Source organism: Balaenoptera musculus, chromosome 8 (genome assembly GCF_009873245.2).
Source record: "Balaenoptera musculus isolate JJ_BM4_2016_0621 chromosome 8, mBalMus1.pri.v3, whole genome shotgun sequence".
Lineage (NCBI taxonomy): Eukaryota > Metazoa > Chordata > Mammalia > Artiodactyla > Balaenopteridae > Balaenoptera > Balaenoptera musculus.
The window spans coordinates 54,966,592-54,986,281 of NC_045792.1; the positions used below are offsets into that span (position 1 = coordinate 54,966,592).

Sequence of the window (19,690 nt, forward strand, 5' to 3'; positions counted from 1 at the left end):
TCTAATATAAGGACCGTTGAGAAAAGAGATCGACACAATTTCATATCAAATTTTTTATGGACCCTTTAGGAATCCTGTGCATTTCTGACAGGTGAGCCTTTGCTAAAACACCTCCAGTGCCAGTTTCTCTGCTTTGTGAGGGGATACTTGAGGATTCTGGACAGCATTGGCTATTGTTTCTTCCTTTTATTGAGTGGAAATGTGCCTCGCTATAATTTATGCTTGGGAGGTCCTAGTTTTGTTCTTAGGGTGACAATGAACAAAGCTGTTCCCTGTTTTATTTTATTTTTAAATTTTATTATTTTATTTTATTTTATTTATTTTTGGCCTCGCCGTGCAGCATGCGGGATCTTAGTTCCCCAACTAGGGATCAAACCCGTGCCCCCTAGAGTGGAAGTGTGGAGTCTTAACCACTGGACCGCCAAGGAGGTCCCCGGTGCCCTTTTTATGTAAGAGCCCCTTGAGTATTTCAAGACCAAATTATGAACTTCTCTTAATTTTTTTAAAAAAACTCTTTATTGGGCTTCCCTGGTGGCACAGTGGTTAAGAATCCGCCTGCCAATGCAGGGGACACGGGTTCGAGCCCTGGTCAGGGAAGATCCCACATGCCGCGAAGCAACTAATCCCGTGAGCCACAACTACTGAGCCCGCGAGCCACAACTACTGAAGCCCACACCTAGAGCCCATGCTCCGCAACAAGAGAAGCTACCACAATGAGAAGCCCGTGCACCGCAATGAAGAGTAGCCCCGACTCTGCAACTAGAGAAAGCCTGCGCCCAGCAATGCAGCCTAAAATAAATAATGCAGCCTAAAATAAATCAATGCAGCCTAAAATAAATAAATAAAATAAGTAAATTTATTTTAAAAAAATCTTTATTGAGATATTCACATACCATACAATTCACCCATTTAAAGTGTTCAATTCAGTGGCTTTTGGTATGTTACCATTATTAATTTTTAAATTTTTTGATAAAAATATACTGTCGTCCCTTGGTATCTGCAGGGGATTAATTCCAGGACCCCCCCCCACCCGTGGATACCAAAATCCATGGATGCTCAAGTCCCTTATATAAAATGGCAGTAGTATAACATAAAATTTGCCATTTTAACCATTTTTTAAAAACCATTTTTGAGTGTATAATTCAGTGGCATTAGTTACATTCACTATGTTCTGCAATCATCACCACTATCTATTTCCACAGCTTTTTCATTACCCTGAGCAAAAACTAACCATTAAGCAATAACTCCTCATATCCCAGTCAACTTTTCAGTCTCCATGAATTTGTCTGTTTTAGGTACTTTTTACTCATACTATGAGTGGAATCATACAATAATAGTCCTTTTGTGTCTGGCTTATTTTACTTAACAATGTATTAAAGGTCTTAACTTTTTTCTGAACCAAAGGTCAATACTATAGGATTTCAAATTCTACTGAATTTGACAGTTTTTTTCCACTGTGCCCAGAGTTAATTATAATAAAGGAGTACAGTAGTTTCCAGAGTTGTTTATTGAATTAATAACAGTATTCTTAGGGTTAGTGATTATAACTAGTTTTTTTTTTTTTCTGTAAATGGGTTGTAGGGAGGGTTGATGAAAGGTGACATTGCCGCCCTACCTATTATTCAAAAGTTAACTCACATTGTTAACTAACAATAAAGATAAGTATATTTAATGCTATTAAATAGTACATTTCCCATTTCATCATATTTATAAATGCCTTGCACACTTTTAGAAACAGCTATTTAGAGGTAACTTAAAATTCAAGAGTGTAATCAATAAACGGCACTATGTGGAATTTCATACCCTAATATCTCATATTGGTTTAGAAAAAGTGGCATTAATGTACTTTTTAAAAAATATAAAATAATAGAATCAACTCACCTTAGGGCAGTGGCAGGGAGATAGATTACCTAAAATTAAAGTTTAAAAAAAAAAATGCCTAAATCATGATTGCCCCAGGATGGCTTGACTAATGCCCAAGCTTGGCAGGAACCTGGGGGCGAGTCACAGTGGAACTCATCCCCAGACCAGGTAAAGGTAGAGCTAATGAATTGCTCTTATTATTAGAGAGAGTTGGGCAGCTGAAGGGCTCTTCTTCCTCCTCAGGCAGTTAGTACTGACTCATCCCTGAGGTAGTGAGGTCTTTTCCAAGTTTCTCTGGTAATTTAATCAAAGTTAATTTAGAGTTGATGTACTCTAAGATGTAAAATGTAAAACGGTGGTTTCCCAGGCACTTGTGAGGGTCTCCAAGACCCTTTCAAGGAGTCTACAGGTAAAAACTACTTCATAATAACACTGATATTATTTGCTTTTTTCATGCTTATTCTCTCAGGAGTGTACAGTAGAGTTTTTTAGGGGCTACGTAACATGAAATCACTGCTCAGATAAATTATATTTTGTGTTCTATAAAATTTTCTAAGTATGATTATTCAGATGCAGGTGTTTGGTAGAGATTTTCTTGGAAATGAACAAAATAAGCCTGCCACTTCAAGGAAAGCAACTGACAGCCAAGCATTCAAGGAAAAATTAGAATTTTGGAAAATTTATATTCATCACTTTGAGCTTGACAGCTCTCTAATATTTAGACTTTTCTGATGCAATCTGTGGTGATATTGATAAATGTGACTTTTAATATATTGTATAATGAAATGTGTTACCATTCCGATGGTCTGCCTAACTCAAACTGATAAATTCATGATTTTACAAAGACATGCATGGATAAAATTTCTATTCAAAGTGCAAGTTAGACTAATGGATTTTAATGAAACAGTGTGAAAAGGCTCATTCGTCTGGTTTCAGATTCCACATTGCAGCTAATCTTTAAGAAACCACCGCTTGTGGACTTCCAGTGCCCTATCAAAGAACATCCACAATTATATGGGAAACAGAGGAATATTGTAATAACCTTTTAAACTGCATGTCATTGAGGAGTCATTGTCTTTGGTTGAAGTCAACCAGAACAACATATGGCAACAGATTAAATACAAAAGCAGATGTGAGAACCTAGGTATCTTCTGTTAAGTTAGACATTAAAGAGATTTGCAAAGATGGTGAACAGTGCCATTCTTTTCACTAAATGTTTTTTGTTTTGGAAAAATAGTTATTTTTTAAAAATGTTATCTATGTTAACATGTAATGGGATTGCTATTTTTAATGAATTAATAAATATTTTTTAAATTTCTAAGTTTTAGTTTCTGTAATCATGAACATTGTTAGATAAAATGCACATAAACAAAAGTTTTTTAGATAGTTAATAATTTAAGAGGTAAAGGGGTCCTGAGACTACAAAGTTTGAGAATCACTTCTGTAAGGTACAGTCTTAAAGTACTTTCATATGCTCTCATTTAATCCTCCAAACAATGCTGTGAGTTGTAATAATAACAATAATACTTAGAGAATACTTTATTCTGTGTGCCAGGCACTATTCTATGTGTTTTATGTACACTATTTCAATTAACCCTTGCAATAAATTTTGAGATAGTTTGAAACAGGAGGGAAAGGGGCAGAGCACAACCTTTAAAAGAATGACATAACCATAGGACATGACAAAAACTGGTTAGAACCAGCTAGCCATAGGACATGACAAAAACTGGTTAGAACCAACTAGATCCAAGATGGCAGAGGATTCGACTTCCAGTAGACCTTGAGCCTCATTATATGCTCATTGTAATACATTAGCTAAATGACACACCCACCAGCGCCATGACAGTTCTGAGGCCAACCATAAAAGGCCAAAAAGTGGGAGGTGGCCCAATTTCTGGAAATCCCAGCCCCCTCCCCACCCCCCCAAATAGTTGGAATAATCCTCCCACTTTTTAGCCTATGAAATTACCCAGCCCATAAAAACTAACCATGCCATATTTTGAGGCTCTCTTGCCTTCTGAGATGGCCCACACTCTGTCTGTGGAGTGTGTTTCCCAAGGCCTCTCGCTTCCTGAGATGGCCCACACTGTAGAGTGTGTTTCTCTCTAAATAAATCCACTTCTTTTAAAAAATTTATTTAGTTATTTATTTTTGGCTGCATTGGGTCTTTTGTTGTTGCAAACAGGCTTTTCTCTAGTTGCGGCGAGCGGGGGCTACTCTTTGTTGTGGTGCGTGGGCTTCTCATTGCAGTGACTTCTCTTGTTGTGGAGCATGGGCTCTAGGCACGCGGGCTTCAGTAGTTGTGGCTCGCAGGGCTGTAAAGCACAAGCTCAGTAGTTGTGGCGCACGGACTTAGTTGCTTCGCGGCATGTGGGATCTTCCCAGACCAGGGCTCGAACCCGTGTCCCCTGCATTGGCAGGCGGGTTCTTAACCACTGCACCACCATGGAAGTCCAGTAAATCTACTTCTTACCTATCACATCACCTCCACATTCTTTTGCGAGGAGGCAAGAAGCTTAAATTCACTGGGAACACTTTCAGATGAGCAAAGCAGACACAGAGAGGTTGGCTAACTTATTCAAGGTCCTACAGGAATATCTAAAACCCCAAATGTAGGATAAAGTATGTAATATTATCCAAACTTATTTGACCGTGAAACCTTCTTTTTTTTTTTTGGAACAATTCTTTGACTAGTGTTCCTTGGAATATGGTTTGGAAATTCTGTATAAGTTGAAGACCATTGAAGGAAAAAATTACAAACAAAACTTAAAAAGGAGTGGTTAATGATGGTTGAATAGTACTGAAAGAGTGATTAAGTTGAGGAGAGAAAGTGACCATTGGATTTGGCAGGATGAAATTCATAACTTTTAGCTGTCCCGGGTAGCCATGACGAAATCTTGCACCATCCTACTCTGTCCTGCCCAGAATGTGAATCATCCCTTCATCCAGCACATCCACACTGTATACACTACCCACCATTTAGTATTGGAAAAACAGTATATATAGGGTTCAGTACTATACGTGGTTTCAGGCGTCCCCTGAGGGTCTTGGAATATATCCCCCACGGATAAGGGGGAGACTACTGTACAGAGAGGTAGAGGAGTTTTACCTATCTGGGTGTGTGTGTGTGGGTACAGACTCTTCAAATCTGAAAAGTTTTCCTCAATAAGTGACGTTTGAGTTAGATCTGACGGCTGATGTTTGCAAAGGCTTTCCTGTGCAAAGGAAATGAAAAAAGGCAATGAAGAGGATTCTAGGTTGAATAAACAGCATGGGGAACAGCTCTAGGATAAAAGGGATCACAATGCATTCATGAAACTGAAGTAAGGCTTGTGAGGGGGCAGAGTGCAATGGTGGGTGCGATATGAAGAGGGAAAGGTCGACAAGATCTAGGTTGTGCAGAATCTTATAAGACATGTGAGGAGTTGGTTCTTTATCCTAAGGGTAACGGGAAGTCACTAAAGGATCTTAAGCAGGGAAAGATATTCTCAAATTGGCTTTTTAAAACATTTTACACTTGGAGAAGGGGTGAGAGAAAGGTAAGACTAGTTTGGAAGTAGATGGATTTGGGGAGTCATTCCACTCTGCCAAGGGAGAAAAAAAAGGCTGCAGAATCTGAAGTACAGGGCACAGAACAGCGACAGGGAGAGCTAGGACAGGGAAGACATTGGTTAAAAAAAATAATTGAGAGATAACTGTATAAGTGTGTGTATACATCTTAACACATACACAAATACATGTATGAAAAAAAAAAACCCAAGATCTAGCCACAAGTCTCATAACTACTACTAAAAAAACAAAACAAAACAAATACATGTATGCATGTAAAAAAGGCTTGTGGTTTTATGTAATTTTTATAACTTATTGATGTAAAACATATATATACAGAAGATCACAAATCATAAGTGTATGGCTTGTTAGATTTTCAGAGTAACATGTCCATGAAACTTTTACCCAGATTTTAAAAAAATGGAATATTACTAACATCCCAAACTTCCTCTCCCCTGTGGCCCTTTCAGTCATTATCCTACTCTCCCCCGTAGTAGACACTGTTTGACTTCACACACATTAGATTAGTTGGTTATTGAGGAGAAGGGGAAGAGTGATAGGGAGCTGTTTTATTGGTATATGACATACATAGGAAAAAGTGCAAAAATGGTAGTCTAAAACTTGATGAATTTTTACAAAATGAATATACCCAGGTCACATTTGAGATATAGAACATTACCAGCACCTCAGAAGCCTCCTTTGTGCCCACTCCTAGTCATTACCTCTCCCCAAATGTATCCACTGTTCTCACTATCATTACCGTTTTGGGAGTCTCTAAGCCACCCCCATATCCAGAGATTTACCAGGACTCATGGAACTCAGTGTTTAATTGTGCTCACAGCTAAGATTTATTACAGCAATGTAGTAAGAACACACATCTGGATCATGAGAGGAAAAAGACACAGGTAGAGTATGGAAGGATCCATGTGTAGGCTTCCTTATGCTCTCTCCCTCCCATGAGGGGTCACTCAGATCCCACTTTCCCCACCAATGAAAATGCAACATGTGTGCCATGTTTCTGCCCAGAGAAGCCCATTAGAGACCCAGTGCCCAAAGTTTTTATTGAGGTCTGGTCATTTAGACACACTCTGCTTAGCATATGCTAAAATTCCAGACTCCCAGAAGGAAGGCAGGTGCTCATTAAAAGTCATACTGTTTGCACAGTCTAGGCACCATAAGTCACCTTATCAGTTAGAAGAAGTTTTATGTCAGTGTAGGAAACTGTTTACCAGCCAAGTTCCCAGACATCAGCCAAAAGACCAGCCTTAAAAACAAGCCTTTCTGAGGATAGCAGTCTCAGGCCTGCTGTGTTAACTCTTTTTCTACACAATCACCATAGATGAGTTTTGCCTACTCTTGAACTTAATATGAAAGGAATCACATAGTGTGTACTCCTGGCTTATTGTGCTCAACATTATGTTTGTGAAATCTAGCTAGTTCATTCATTCCCATTGCCATAGTAGTCTATATATAATAGTATACCACAGTTTATCCTTTCCACCCTTGATCGGCCAAGTTGTTTCACCTTCTCATCAACATTTGGTATTATTTCTTTTATATCATAGTCATTCATATGAGTATGTAGTAATATTTACAGTTTTAATTAGTATTTTCCTCATGACTAATGAGATTGAGCTTTTTAAAAAATTGTTTATTATTTTTTAAAAATTTATTTATATTTTATTTTTGGCTGTGTTGGGTCTTCATTGCTGCATGCGGGCTTTCTTTAGTTGCGGCGAGCAGGGGCTTCTCATTGCGGTGGCTTCTCTTGTTGCAGAGCATGGGCTCTAGGCACACGGGCTTCAGTAGTTGTGGCACGTGGGTTCAGTAGTTGTGGCTTGCAGGCTCTAGAGCGCAGGCTCAGTAGTTGTGGCGCATGGACTTAGTTGCTCCGCAGCATGTGGGATCTTCCCTGACCAGGGCTTGAACCCGTGTCTCCTGCATTGGCAGGCGGATTCTTAACCACCACTCCACCAGGGAAGTCCTATTATTATTATTTTTTTTTACTGAGCATTTTTTTCATGTGTATTGGCCAGCTTTTATTGTTAATTGCCTGTTCAAGTCTCTTGCCCATTTTTATATTGGGTTGCTTGATTTATTTGTAGGAGTTTTTCATATATATTTTGGATATGAGTTCGTTGTTGGATCTATGTATTGCAGATACCTTATTCCATTTTGTGGGTTGCCGTTTCACTCTTAAGTGACTTCTTTTAATGAAGAAAAGTTAACTCTAAAGTAGCCTAACGTATTCATCTTTTCCTCTAGAGTTTTTGTTTTCTGTTGCCTTTTTAAGAGATCTTTGTGCCAAGGTGATGAAGATGGTCTACTGTGTTATCTTTTAGAAACTTTGTTTTACCTTTCTTTCATATTTAGATCTACAGTTCACTTGGAATTAATTTTTTTGTAAATGGTGTAAAAATACAGGTCAAGATTCATTTTTTTTCATATGGATATCCCATTCAGCACTATTGAAAAAATTTGACTTCACTGCTGTGCAATGTTACCTTTGTCTTAAGCATCCACAGCTCTCGATTTTGTTCCATTGTTTTATCCTTGTGCCAATACCACACTGTCTTAATAACCTTTATAATAAGTCTTACTGTCTGGTAGTATAAGTCTTCCAACTTTTTTTCCCCCAAGATTGTCTTGACTATGCTTGGTCCTTTGAATTTCTGTGTAAAGTTTTAGAATGATCTTTGTCATTTCTCTCTATCTCTCTCTGTCTCTCTCTCTTTGACTCTCACACACACACACACACACACACACAGAGACATGCACAAAAGAACTTGTTGTGATCGTATTAAATCAGTAAATCATTTTGAGGAGAATTGATACCTTTTTTTTTTTTTTTGGCTGCTTTGGGTCTTCATTGCTGCATGCGGGCTTTCTGTAGTTGCAGCAAGTGGGGGCTACTGTTCGTTGCGGTGCGCCGGCTTCTCATTGGTGACTTCTCTTGTGGAACACGGGCTCTAGGTGTGTGGGCTTCAGTAGTTGCAGCATGAGGGCTCAGTAGTTGTGGTGCACAGGCTTAGTTGCTCCACGACATGTGGGATCTTCCTGGACCAGGGATCGAACCCGTGTCCCCTGCATTGGCAGGTGGATTCTTAACCACTGCGCCACCAGGGAAGTCCAGGATCTTCAGGATTCAGTGTACCAATCCATGAACTTGTATATCCCTCCATTTATTTAAGCTATTTAAAAAATTTTTTCTGTTAGAGGTCTTACACATCTTTCACTAGGTTTATTTCTAGGTATTTGATATGGAACACGTAGGTGTAGTTAATTGGCCTCTCTGCTCAACCTTTCTCTTTTTTTTTAAATATCTTTATTGGAGTATAATTGCTTTACAATGGTGTGTTAGTTTCTGCTTTATAACAAAGTGATGCTCAACCTTTCTTGATTGAATCTGAGTGTTCTTTTTACCAGAAAGCTATTTCAACTTAGTTCAGAAATAATACAGACAGTAGTGTTCTGTGTGGAAGGTCTTCAGAGATTTAAGAATTAAAAAACAAACTTAACTCTAGCAATATGACAACTTATTTTATGGTGAGAGTTTTTATACCAAATAATTTAGATGTTGAAACATGAAATATTTATAATCATATTGTACAGCTGTGTAAAACTTTGATTAAAATATGGATATCTTAGGCATCATTACTGTGTATAGTATTACTTCTTAGTCAAATGAGATGCTGAACAATTTAGGTGTGGTTTTAGTTTAGGTTAGGTAATCAACATTTCACCATGGTTTTACATATTGAGAGTGGAGCGAATTAAGTATCAGAGTGTTGTGTGTGTTTAGGGGTGAATTTGTAATGTTAAGACATAAGAAAATATACTATGATGTAATTATAAAATAAATATGTTTTCAAGTTTGTGACACTATATATTGATGGCGGACTTTTATTCTTAGAAGCTTGAAGAATGAAGGAAAGATCTAGTTGTAACCTTTAACAAATTACTTAACATTTCTGTGCCTTTGTTTCTTCATCTGCACAAGGGGAATAATAATAATAGTACTCCCTTTGGTTTTTTTTTGTTTTTTTTGTTTTTTTTAATTATTTATTTATTTATTTATTTATTTATTTTTGGCTGTGTTGGGTCTTCGTTTCTGTGCGAGGGCTTTCTCCATTTGCGGAGAGCGGGGGCCACTCTTCATCGCGGTGCGCGGGCCTCTCACTATCGCAGCCTCTCTTGTTGCGGAGCACAGGCTCCAGACGCGCAGGCTCAGTAGTTGTGGCTCACGGGCCTAGCTGCTCCGCGGCATGTGGGATCTTCCCAGACCAGGGCTCGAACCCGTGTCCCCTGCATTGGCAGGCAGATTCTCAACCACTGCGCCACCAGGGAAGCCCTCCCTTTGTTTTTTTTAATCAACTTATATTCAATTTTGTTTTCCTGAAATTTCTACCAGTAGTGTCTGGCTCTTAATAAGTGCTTAATAAGCATTGTGATGATGATGATGAAGAATAAGCATGATGATGATGATGATGTTTTTTTGCAGATATTTAAGCATCAAGAGGACATGGACTTTGTCTCATTCACTATCTTTAACATTGTCTGTGTACTAGATTGTGTAGACACAATCCCTGCATTCATGGAGCTTGCAATCTAGTTTGTACATCATTGTATACAATCATGTTTATAATAAAGCAAATGAATACAGCCATCATGCTTCCATAATCAACTCTAGTTATTTATGGAACAAATACTTAATAATTTTCTACAATGACAGTGTCTTTTCATATGCTTGTTTAAGTTGAAATCCTGAGGGGAATGTTAAGCCATTGGCCTCATGGTTGTGCAGTTTTTTGCTTGTACTGCTGATGATTGAGTCTTCTCTGATGCTAGGATGTCCTGGGAGTTGAAAGATTCAGGTTTAAGTTCTAGTTTTGCTGCTGATTTTGTACATGACTCTGAGTGAGTTACTTCTTAACCTTGTCTTTAATTGAATGTACTAAATGATTTCTAAGGTTTCTTCCAGCTCTCATTTTGTTATTAATCAGCTTCTCCAAATTATGTTATGTTCTTTGGTTATAGGGGAGCAGGAATCCATTGTCCATAATAGATATTTACCTTAAAACTGAATGCTGAAATTTAAGTGTTGAGCTCATATTCCATTATTGTATTTTGGTTTTACTTTTATAGATGCCAGAAGTGGGTGGAGAATTGTAGGAGAGCAGACTTAGAAGATAAAACACCTGATCAACTAAATAAACATTATCGATTGTGTGCCAAACACTTTGAGACTTCTATGATCTGTAGAACTGTAAGTAACCAGAGGGCTTGTTTTTTTTTGTTTTGTATTCTCTCACTTACTCACTATTTGGTTGGAATGTAAATCTTTATATATTAATGTTGGAGAGTATCCTTACACCCTGCCACTTTTTTATTTTTTAAGATGAAGACAAATTTGGAGCTTAATAGTATCTATTTTGTTCTTAAAAACCTGTTTTTTTTTTAACCCTTCTGTTTCTGATGCCCCATTCCTACTCACCAGAGGTAGCCACTTTTAAACTTCTTTTGTAGCCTTCAGAAAATTTTAGATGATTATAAATGTGTATATTTAAAGTAAAGTTGGCATTTTTATTTGGATCAGCTTCTCTAGAGCTTTTTTATGAGTGAAATCTTCATCAAGGAATAGAGCTCTTTGTTTTCAAAGTTTTGTACGTACTGTTAGAACCAACCCTAATTTTTATTTGCTGGATACAACAGGAAGCAAATCATGCAATTAATGTGAGAAAACATTTCCGTCAGTAATTTGCAATTTCATATCAAAACCTGACTCTCTCAGCCTTGCTACTGTTAACTGTGATTTTGGCCAAGTCACTTCCCCTCTCTGAGCCCCAATTTCTAATGAAGAAATTAGATCAGATAATTCCTGAGGTCTAAGACTTTTAACCCTCTGTGATTCTGTTATTGCTATGATTCATAAAAGGCACAAATAGGACAGATTTGATTGAAATGAAGCAGACTTGAAACACTTAAAAACTAGTTAGGAAGACAGTTTTGTTAAACAAATAATATATTCTTGTTTAGGTATTAAAACATGTATCATCTCAGTTATTGGGATAGACATAAACTTGATTTGAAGGTACACTATATATTGTTATGCAGCAATTTATTTTGATATTTTTTTCAGATACATTTTGCAGAGGCATCAGAAAACTAAAGAATGATTGGGTTATTTTATTTCTCAAAATTAATTGAAGCAGATACTTGTGAAGTCATTGGGAGGTGAGCCAATTCCGGTTCAACAGTTTAATCACAAATATTTGAGGGATATTTTTGCCTTGCTTTGTTAAGAGGGTAATAATGATCAAAATAAGAGATTTCATATGTTTAAAAGGCAAACTTTATGTTCTTGACATTAAGTAAAAATATCCCAAATTATTTTAAATACGCAAGCCGTATGCATTTTTACATTTTTATTTTATTAATAAATATGGTCTCTTAATTAGTTAATTCCAATAAGACTAATGTGAGAAATATAAAATATAGTTCACTCATATTTTTGTTCATAGTCAGAGCATAGAACAGAACTATTTTTGCTTTTTAAATTTCCACATAATTCTTTAATCTTGGATCAATTAATGCAAATGTGAGACATTTTCTTTCTACACATGTAGAAGATATTGCTGTTAAATCTGGATTATCTAATACTTATACCCAGATGTTTTAAGAGTTTTGACTTCATTAGTTTGACATTTAAGATCTCATCAGTAAACATTTGTGGCTAGTTCAACGAAAGCCAGATACTATCTTTGATGCTAGAGTAAGATCATTACTTTATGCTTAAACCTTAATTCAGCAGTTAAAGATTAAATCTTGATACTGAATAAAAATTATCATGCACATGAATTGAATATAACCCTTATTGGCATGTGTACTTATAAATAGATGTAAAAAATTGCATGTTTTTTATTCATATATTGTTTTCTGGTCTATAATATCTTTCCTTGGTAGCAAATTAATTTTATTTGAATTTTTAAAGTCTTTACAATGTTTTATCCCTCCTCTCTTTATTTAATTGGTAAAATATCAAGAATTTACTGTGTATGTGGATATCTTTGCTTTTTGAGATGTTTGCCAAGTAGGAAAGATGAGACACTTAGGGTATAGTATAGTTTTTGTTCCCTTCACTGATTGTGTCCAAAATCAATCCCTGATTCAAACTCCGTAGTAGACTCAGGATATTTGGCCCAACACTAGAAGCTGAACATCCTTAAGAAATAGATTATCTTCTTTGTGTTTTCTATGAGGCTTGGGGATTGAACTAGAAAATATTGACTGTAAATAGAAATTCTTCCCAAATGTGTTTAACAACTCTTCAGATGAAACCTAAGATAGTGTGTTCCTTTTAATTATATATTTTTCCATCATATTTTCCTAACCTTCTTTCCTTGGGTGCAAAAACATAGGAATTGTTATTTTTGTTTGGCATATACTTTGAATACGCTTTATTAGTCATCTTTGAAACAATCACTGCTCCCACAAAAGCTTTTTAAACTGAAGTGTATTTTGTTTTTATCAGTGCAAATTTGGGAAGAAATTAAAGGCACTGTTTCTTTGGACTAGCTAGGGAAATGTAGTAGCAGTTATTCATCTGTTACTCTACCTCTCAATAAACTTCTTGTCCCTACCTGACCTCCTCTGGTCTGGCTGTGGAAGACTGTCACCATCTAAGTATGCATCCAGCTTCTAGCCAGGTTGGATTAGGCTAAGAGGAATTAAGATGGAGAATGGTCATCCTTCAATGATAAGAACGTTAGAATTAGAAGGGAATTTAGAAATACCTAGTTCAGTGTTTGCAAAAGTGTGATTATGTATATCACTTGTGGTATATGAGTGATTTCAGGTGGCACATGAACCAATTTTTATTTTAGAAGTTTTGTAATATGTGTTAAAAATATAACTAGCTCATCAAATCATTATTGTATAGTTTTTATTGCTTAAGATAATGTTAACTAAAAAAGTGAGTGGATTATGAAAAAGTATAGATGGTTGTGTAACTGAAATGGCAAGCATTATGATCATTAGTGTGTGAATAACTTCATTTTGGGAAATACTGATCTAATTCAGTACCTGAGTTTTATTCAGAAGAGGAAACTGAGTCCAGAAAGGGAAAGGATTTAGTCAGGGTCTGAGAGTGAGTCACTGGTAGAATTTGGACTAGCCCCTAGGTCTCCTGGGTCCTAGTCCAATATTATTTCATGGTGCCTTGATGCTTCTCAGTAATAGTAGCAAAAGTGGAGTGAACAGCAGGTAAAGGAAGGAAGAATTATTATAAAACATACAGGCGGATAGATTATTTGAGAAACTTTTGTGCCTGCTCTGTTTTGTGGGCTCATGGAAGAACAGAAAAGTAGCTGGGAGATTGAATTAGAAAAATATATGTTAAATGCAAATACATTTTATTTTTTATGCCTACCATCAATTCAGTTCCTTCATTTATAGTAGTAAGATGGCCAGAAGGGCAAATGCAAAAAGAGTTAGAAATAATAAGCTGATCTGGACTGACATCATCCATTCTACAAGTCTCTACACTTTAGAATTGGAGTTGAAGGAGTACTGGGGAAAGCATTAACACTAGAATTTTATTTATGTGTGATACATTCTTAAGGACTGTCTCTGAATTAACACATTTTTCTTTTTCAGAGCCCTTATAGGACAGTTCTTCGAGATAATGCAATACCAACAATATTTGATCTTACCAGCCATTTGAATAATCCACACAGTAGACACAGAAAACGAATAAAAGAATTGGTATGTCAGTGTGCTTCCAGATTTCCTATCCTCTATAATATTATGAAATCAAATATAGATGCATTCATGTAAAAATTGAACCAAGTTACTTTCTACTTCAGAGGTAGCATTATGGGAAATTAATGCTATGGTTATTGTTGAAGTAGTGTGGACATAAGATGATTAGTTTGTTTTAGTATTTACATTGGAAAATCTTCTTCAACTTTAGCCAGTTGATACTCGTTGAGTTGAGCCAAAGTATGCTGTTAATTACAGGCTCCTAACTCATTCTCTTCCAGGGAAGAAGAAAAAAAAAAAACCACCTTTTCTTTTGTAGTAAAGAAAGTGGGGCTGAGGTATATTTCCAGAATTCAGCACAAAGGGATAAGTGAAAGTTAAGACATGGGTAGTTTTACTAGAAATAAGGATTCTATCACTATTAAGTACTGACAGGGTTTACAAAAAGCTTTTAAATCTCTGTATGTGGCATCTTTGTGCATGTTTTTATAAACCTTTGATATCCTTGAAACCTACCTGTTTTTTGTTGACCTCAAATGAACAGAATTAAATTACTCAGACTCCTCAGACCATTGCTTTCTGTCATCATTGCCACCAGGAAGCCCGTTGTTTGTTTATTTTCTTTCCTTCTTCCATTATTACCATTTCCTTTCCTCCCCTCCCTTTTGTATCCATGCTGGTGCACTTAATATGTCATTTCAGTCCACTGACTATGTGCTTTTTTAAGATAACAACTGTCCAATTTTCCTCATTTTCTTCTCTGTTTACCTTTCATATTTAGATCTGTGATCCATTTAAATTTGTATGTGTGGTGTCCAGTAGAGATCTAATTTTATTTTTCTCTTTATAGAGATCAAGTTTTCCCAACATGGTCTGTTAATCCGTCTGGTGTAAGATGCCACCTCTGTCGTATACCAAGTTTACATATATGCAAGGCTGTTTCTGGGAACTCTGTTATGTTCCATTGGAAGATTTGTTTGTTTACAGCTATACCACACTTTTTAAAATTACCATCGCTTTATATTATATCTTATTTTCAAAAAGGGTGATTTCTTAATTCTTCTTTTTCAAAATTGTCTTAGCTATTTGTAGACCTTTATTTGTCCACGTGAATTTGAGAATCCTTTGTCATGTTCTAGAAATTCTGTTGAGATTTTCATTGTAAGTACTTTGAATTAATATTTTTCCAATGTTAATTAGTCCTATCCATAAACAGAAAAAAAAGCCCAATAGAATAGCTATCAAGTAGTAGCAATCATTGACAAAACTACTGGTTCTTTGAAAAGACTATTAAAACACTTTCAGGAGTGCAAAAAGTAAAAAATTTGAAAAAATTTCAGGGTTTTTGTTGCAGTTCTTTAGAAGAGAACGTGTACATCCTTCCTTAGATTAATTTTTTTTAATTTAATTTAATTTATTTTTTATACAGCAGGTTCTTATTAGTTATCTATTTTATACATATTAGTGTATATATGTCAATCCCAATCTCCCAATTACCTTAGATTAATTACTTCCTAAATACCTTATGGTTTTTGTTGATATAGATAATGTACTGGTTGAGAGATCGTTTCCACCAATTTTGAAGATCCCTTTTTATTAATTCTAATAGTCTCCTGAGTTTTCTATGTAGTTGACTGTATCATCTACAAATAAGGACAAATTTGCCTCTTCTTTCAGTTCTTCCAATTTTAATTTTTTCTGTAGCCTGTCTTATTGTTTAGTCAAGATTATCTCTAGTACTGTATTCAGTAGTCCCAGTAATGTCACGGCTGGTACACTTGCCTTGTTCCATTAAGTATGATATTTTTGTTGGTATTGTTAGATAATTTTTATCAAGTTAAAGAAATTCCCTTCATTTCCTTCTAGTCCTCACATTCACAGTTTTTATCATAACTTGTTGAACTTATCAATACTTTCATTGCATCTGTTGAGTTCTCATTTTTTTTCGTTCTTTAATGCTGTGAATAACATTGTTGGATTTTCTGTTGTTGAACCATCTTTGCATTCCTGTGATGAACCCTAATTGATTGCAGTATATCTCCCTTCATTTTCATACACTGTTCGATTCAGTTGGTCAGTATTTTATCTACAGTTTTGCATTTATAAGTGTTGGCCTGTAATTTCTTTTCATGTATTCCTTTTATCCAGTTATGATATCAAGATTCTCTTAGCCTCATAAAATAAGTTAGATAGCTTTTCTTTTTTTCCTCTCCTAATTTTTCCAGAAAAACTTGTATAAGGTAGCTATTGTCTGCTCTTGAAAGTTAGGTTGAACTTGGTAAAACCATCAGAGAGCTTTGGGTGAATGAGGGAATATTTTGATTACCATTTCTGTTTATTAGTTTCTCTTTCTTCTTGTGTTCTATATGTTTCCAAAAGTTTATGAAATTCATCTAGGATTTTAGGACGCTTGCCTTTCTCTGCTCCTAAAATTACTTTAGTAGTCTTTTCGAAGAAACAGTAGTGAGTTTTATCACTGATTGCCTTACTTGTGAGCTGTTTTATTGGTTTCTTCTTGATTTGAAGGATTTACTTTTTGGCTCTTTTTTAACTTCTTGAATGTTTAAACTCATTTATGTGTATTCAAAGCTATAAATGTCTAAGTATATTTTAGCTGTATCCTACAATTTTAGACATGTAGCGCTTTTATTGTTCATCTGTGAGTGTTTTGTAATTTCCCCTATTTCTTTAGTATAAGATTATTTTTGTTCTTAGTTTCTAGACATGGGTTTATTTTTTAAAACTTTTTCCCCCAAATGTTGTTAACTGATGCATAGAGGGTATGTATAGTCTATGTGATATTCTTTCTAGTTTTTTTGCATCCATTATTGGTATTGAAGTCTGATGCCAGCGTGATTCTTGTTCCTTTTTAGGTGATTTCGTTTTTCTCCTTCACAGCCTTCAGCATTTTTCTTTACATTTGATATTTCAAATTTCGCTAAACTGTATCTAGATGGGAGGTTTTTTTCTTATCCAGACGTGCATCTTAAAGTTCTGAGAAATCTTCAGTTTTTATTTCTTCATGCATTTCTTCTCCTCTATTTATTTGTTTTTTTCTGGGACTTCTTATAGTTGAATGCTGATACTACACAACAACAGTCTTCCACCTCAGCTTTTTTCTTAGTCATATGAACCAGGGGTGAAGAGCTCAACCACCTCCCATCCTGTAGCTACCATTTCCCTGCTCTGCTCCTCAAGGAACCTCAGATATCTTATAGCAGGCACACTCTTCCAGATATGCCATCCTTGTAACTCCACAGCCCATAGGATAAGGAGGGAATGTTCCAGATTGGCTAACCTGCTGACATTCTTGTTATCAATATCATGTCCCGTGCTACCCAGCAGGCACCGTGACGTCTCCAGCTGTCACTGGTACTGCTGCTTTCATGCCCCACAATAGTAATGGGATGGGTTATGATCTAAGAATTCTAGTGGGTTAGAGGGAGAGAAAAGGACATAATTGAAAAGTTCTTCCTCAGTCTAACCCTGTATATGCCACTTGGCTCTCTATGCTGTATGTATCCATTTCTCTTCCATATTGGCACTGTCACTTTCTGCTTCCCAGAGATTTCTCATAGCTTTTGTGTTAGGTTCGGGGATCCAGCAACTCCCTTTTACATGGCAATCTCTGGGGTTAGATTGGGCGGGGGGCATGGTTTATGGCCCCTTGGATTTGACCTCAAATGCCATCATATACTTTCATGCCTTTTATCAATATTAGCCAATACACACTTATAACCCTAAATTATGATGATATAGGTATAAAAGTAAGTTAAATGATGTATTCTTTACCCTCTAGTATTTTATTATAAACTTGGAGTCATTAACAAATTATTGTTCCAGTTTTCCTGTCATCTGTCTGTTTGAAGAATGTTTTCTTTATGAAGAATTCATGCTCTTGAAAGAACTAAATTTGGGACTTCCCTGGTGGTCCAGTGGTTAAGACCCTGCGCTTCCACTGCAGGGGGCACAGGTTTGATCCCTGGTTAGGGAACTAAGATCCTGCATGCCAAAAAGAAAAAGAAAGAAAGAAAGAATTAAATTTGACTCATAATATGCTTTTTACTTGTCAGTCTGTGATGATAATACTAGAGTTCAGTTTTCTCAAAGATATTTTTTTCTTTTTTTCTTGTCATTTAGAGTGAAGATGAAATCAGGACACTGAAACAGAAAAAAAGTAAGTGATAGTGTTAATGACTCAACTTCTGAATGCCTTTTTAAAAGGCCTAGACCTGGTAAGGACAAATAAATATGTTTTATGTCCAAAAACCTACTGTGAGAATGATGTAAGAGTGTGGTAGGCATTGTCCTGTGGTCTGGAATTGTCTGTGAGATAAAGTCTTAGTTTGTCTTTATTGAGTGCCACTATGGCATGCACTTGGCCTTCTCTCTCTCCACTAGGTGCTCCCAGTGTGGTCAGGATGGCAGGCACACAGGCAGAGTGTCCTAGTGTAGGGAAAGAAAGGAGCAGAATCTCTGTCCACCCAATGTGTGGTGCATACTAAGTTCTTGGTAAATATTTAAGGAATAAATGCTGTTGAGACACTTGGGCTTACAGAGAGTAGGAGTCACAATAGCTGTTCTCCAGGTACTGATGCCTGAGCTGTGTCACTAAAGAATGAGGACTGGAAGGTTTTTCTGTTCTTGTCAGTTATTACTATTACTCTTCCTTTCCTATCTCCTCCTACTACTGCTATTATTATTAACATAACTTTTTTATTGAGTGCTTACTGTGTGCCAAGTCATTATTATAAGTGCTTTACTTATATTAATTCATGTAATTCTCATAGTAGCCCTGAGGAAAGTACTATTATTTTCCCCCTTTATAGATGATGAGACATGGACTCAGGCAAAGAAAGGAGGGAAAGATAGTCTGTGCAGTGCCTTGAAACAGGGTGCCAGATTGGGGGAACTACACACTCATTTTGTTGTTGGAGCGTCTAATAACCCATGATGGTTAAAAAATGAACCTAAAGGGACCACAGGGGCCAGGACTTTCAGGGTTGTGTGTATGACTATGGTCAGGACCCTTATTAACCTCAGGGCTGCAGTTTTCCCATCCAAATATGAAGAGATTAGGCTAAGATTTCTAATATTCTAATATAGCCCTAAAAATTGCACGAATATGCTTTATATTGTATTGTCTCATCTGCCATATAAAAGTATAGATTAATGGTTTGATAGAAACAGTGTCAGCATGTACCTTGGAGCTAGAGAAGCTTGGATTTAAATTTCACCTCCATCTGTGACCTTGGGCAATTATTTACTGTCCTCATTTGTCAAATGGGGTTGATATCACGTGCCTGTACAGGGAGCAGTGAGCTACGTATAAAATGCCAACGCAGTGCCTCAGTAAATATTAGTTCTCTTCCCCTTCCGTTTTGTGAGGACATGGACTATCTTTTATTACTCTGTATATGTGATGTGCCTTATTAAGTTTATAAGAAATTGTTCCTCTCATGATAGCATTGACATACAGGATTAAAATATATCCATTCACAGTGTTTGTCTCCTCCAC

The 19,690-nt window shown here is 36.4% G+C and overlaps 1 protein-coding gene across 4 annotated transcripts in view; it reads left to right on the forward strand.

The window, feature by feature from the left end:
• THAP12 (THAP domain containing 12) overlaps nucleotides 1-19,690 on the forward strand; it is a 39,336-nt gene that overhangs the window by 2,769 nt on the left and 16,877 nt on the right. For all 4 annotated transcript variants that reach the window (XM_036861160.1, XM_036861161.1, XM_036861159.1 and 1 more), the window contains exons 2-4: nucleotides 10,558-10,678; nucleotides 14,068-14,175; nucleotides 18,313-18,349. In XM_036861160.1, the coding sequence (XP_036717055.1) occupies nucleotides 10,558-10,678; nucleotides 14,068-14,175; nucleotides 18,313-18,349 (266 nt within the window). The remainder of the gene's footprint in view (nucleotides 1-10,557; nucleotides 10,679-14,067; nucleotides 14,176-18,312; nucleotides 18,350-19,690) is intronic.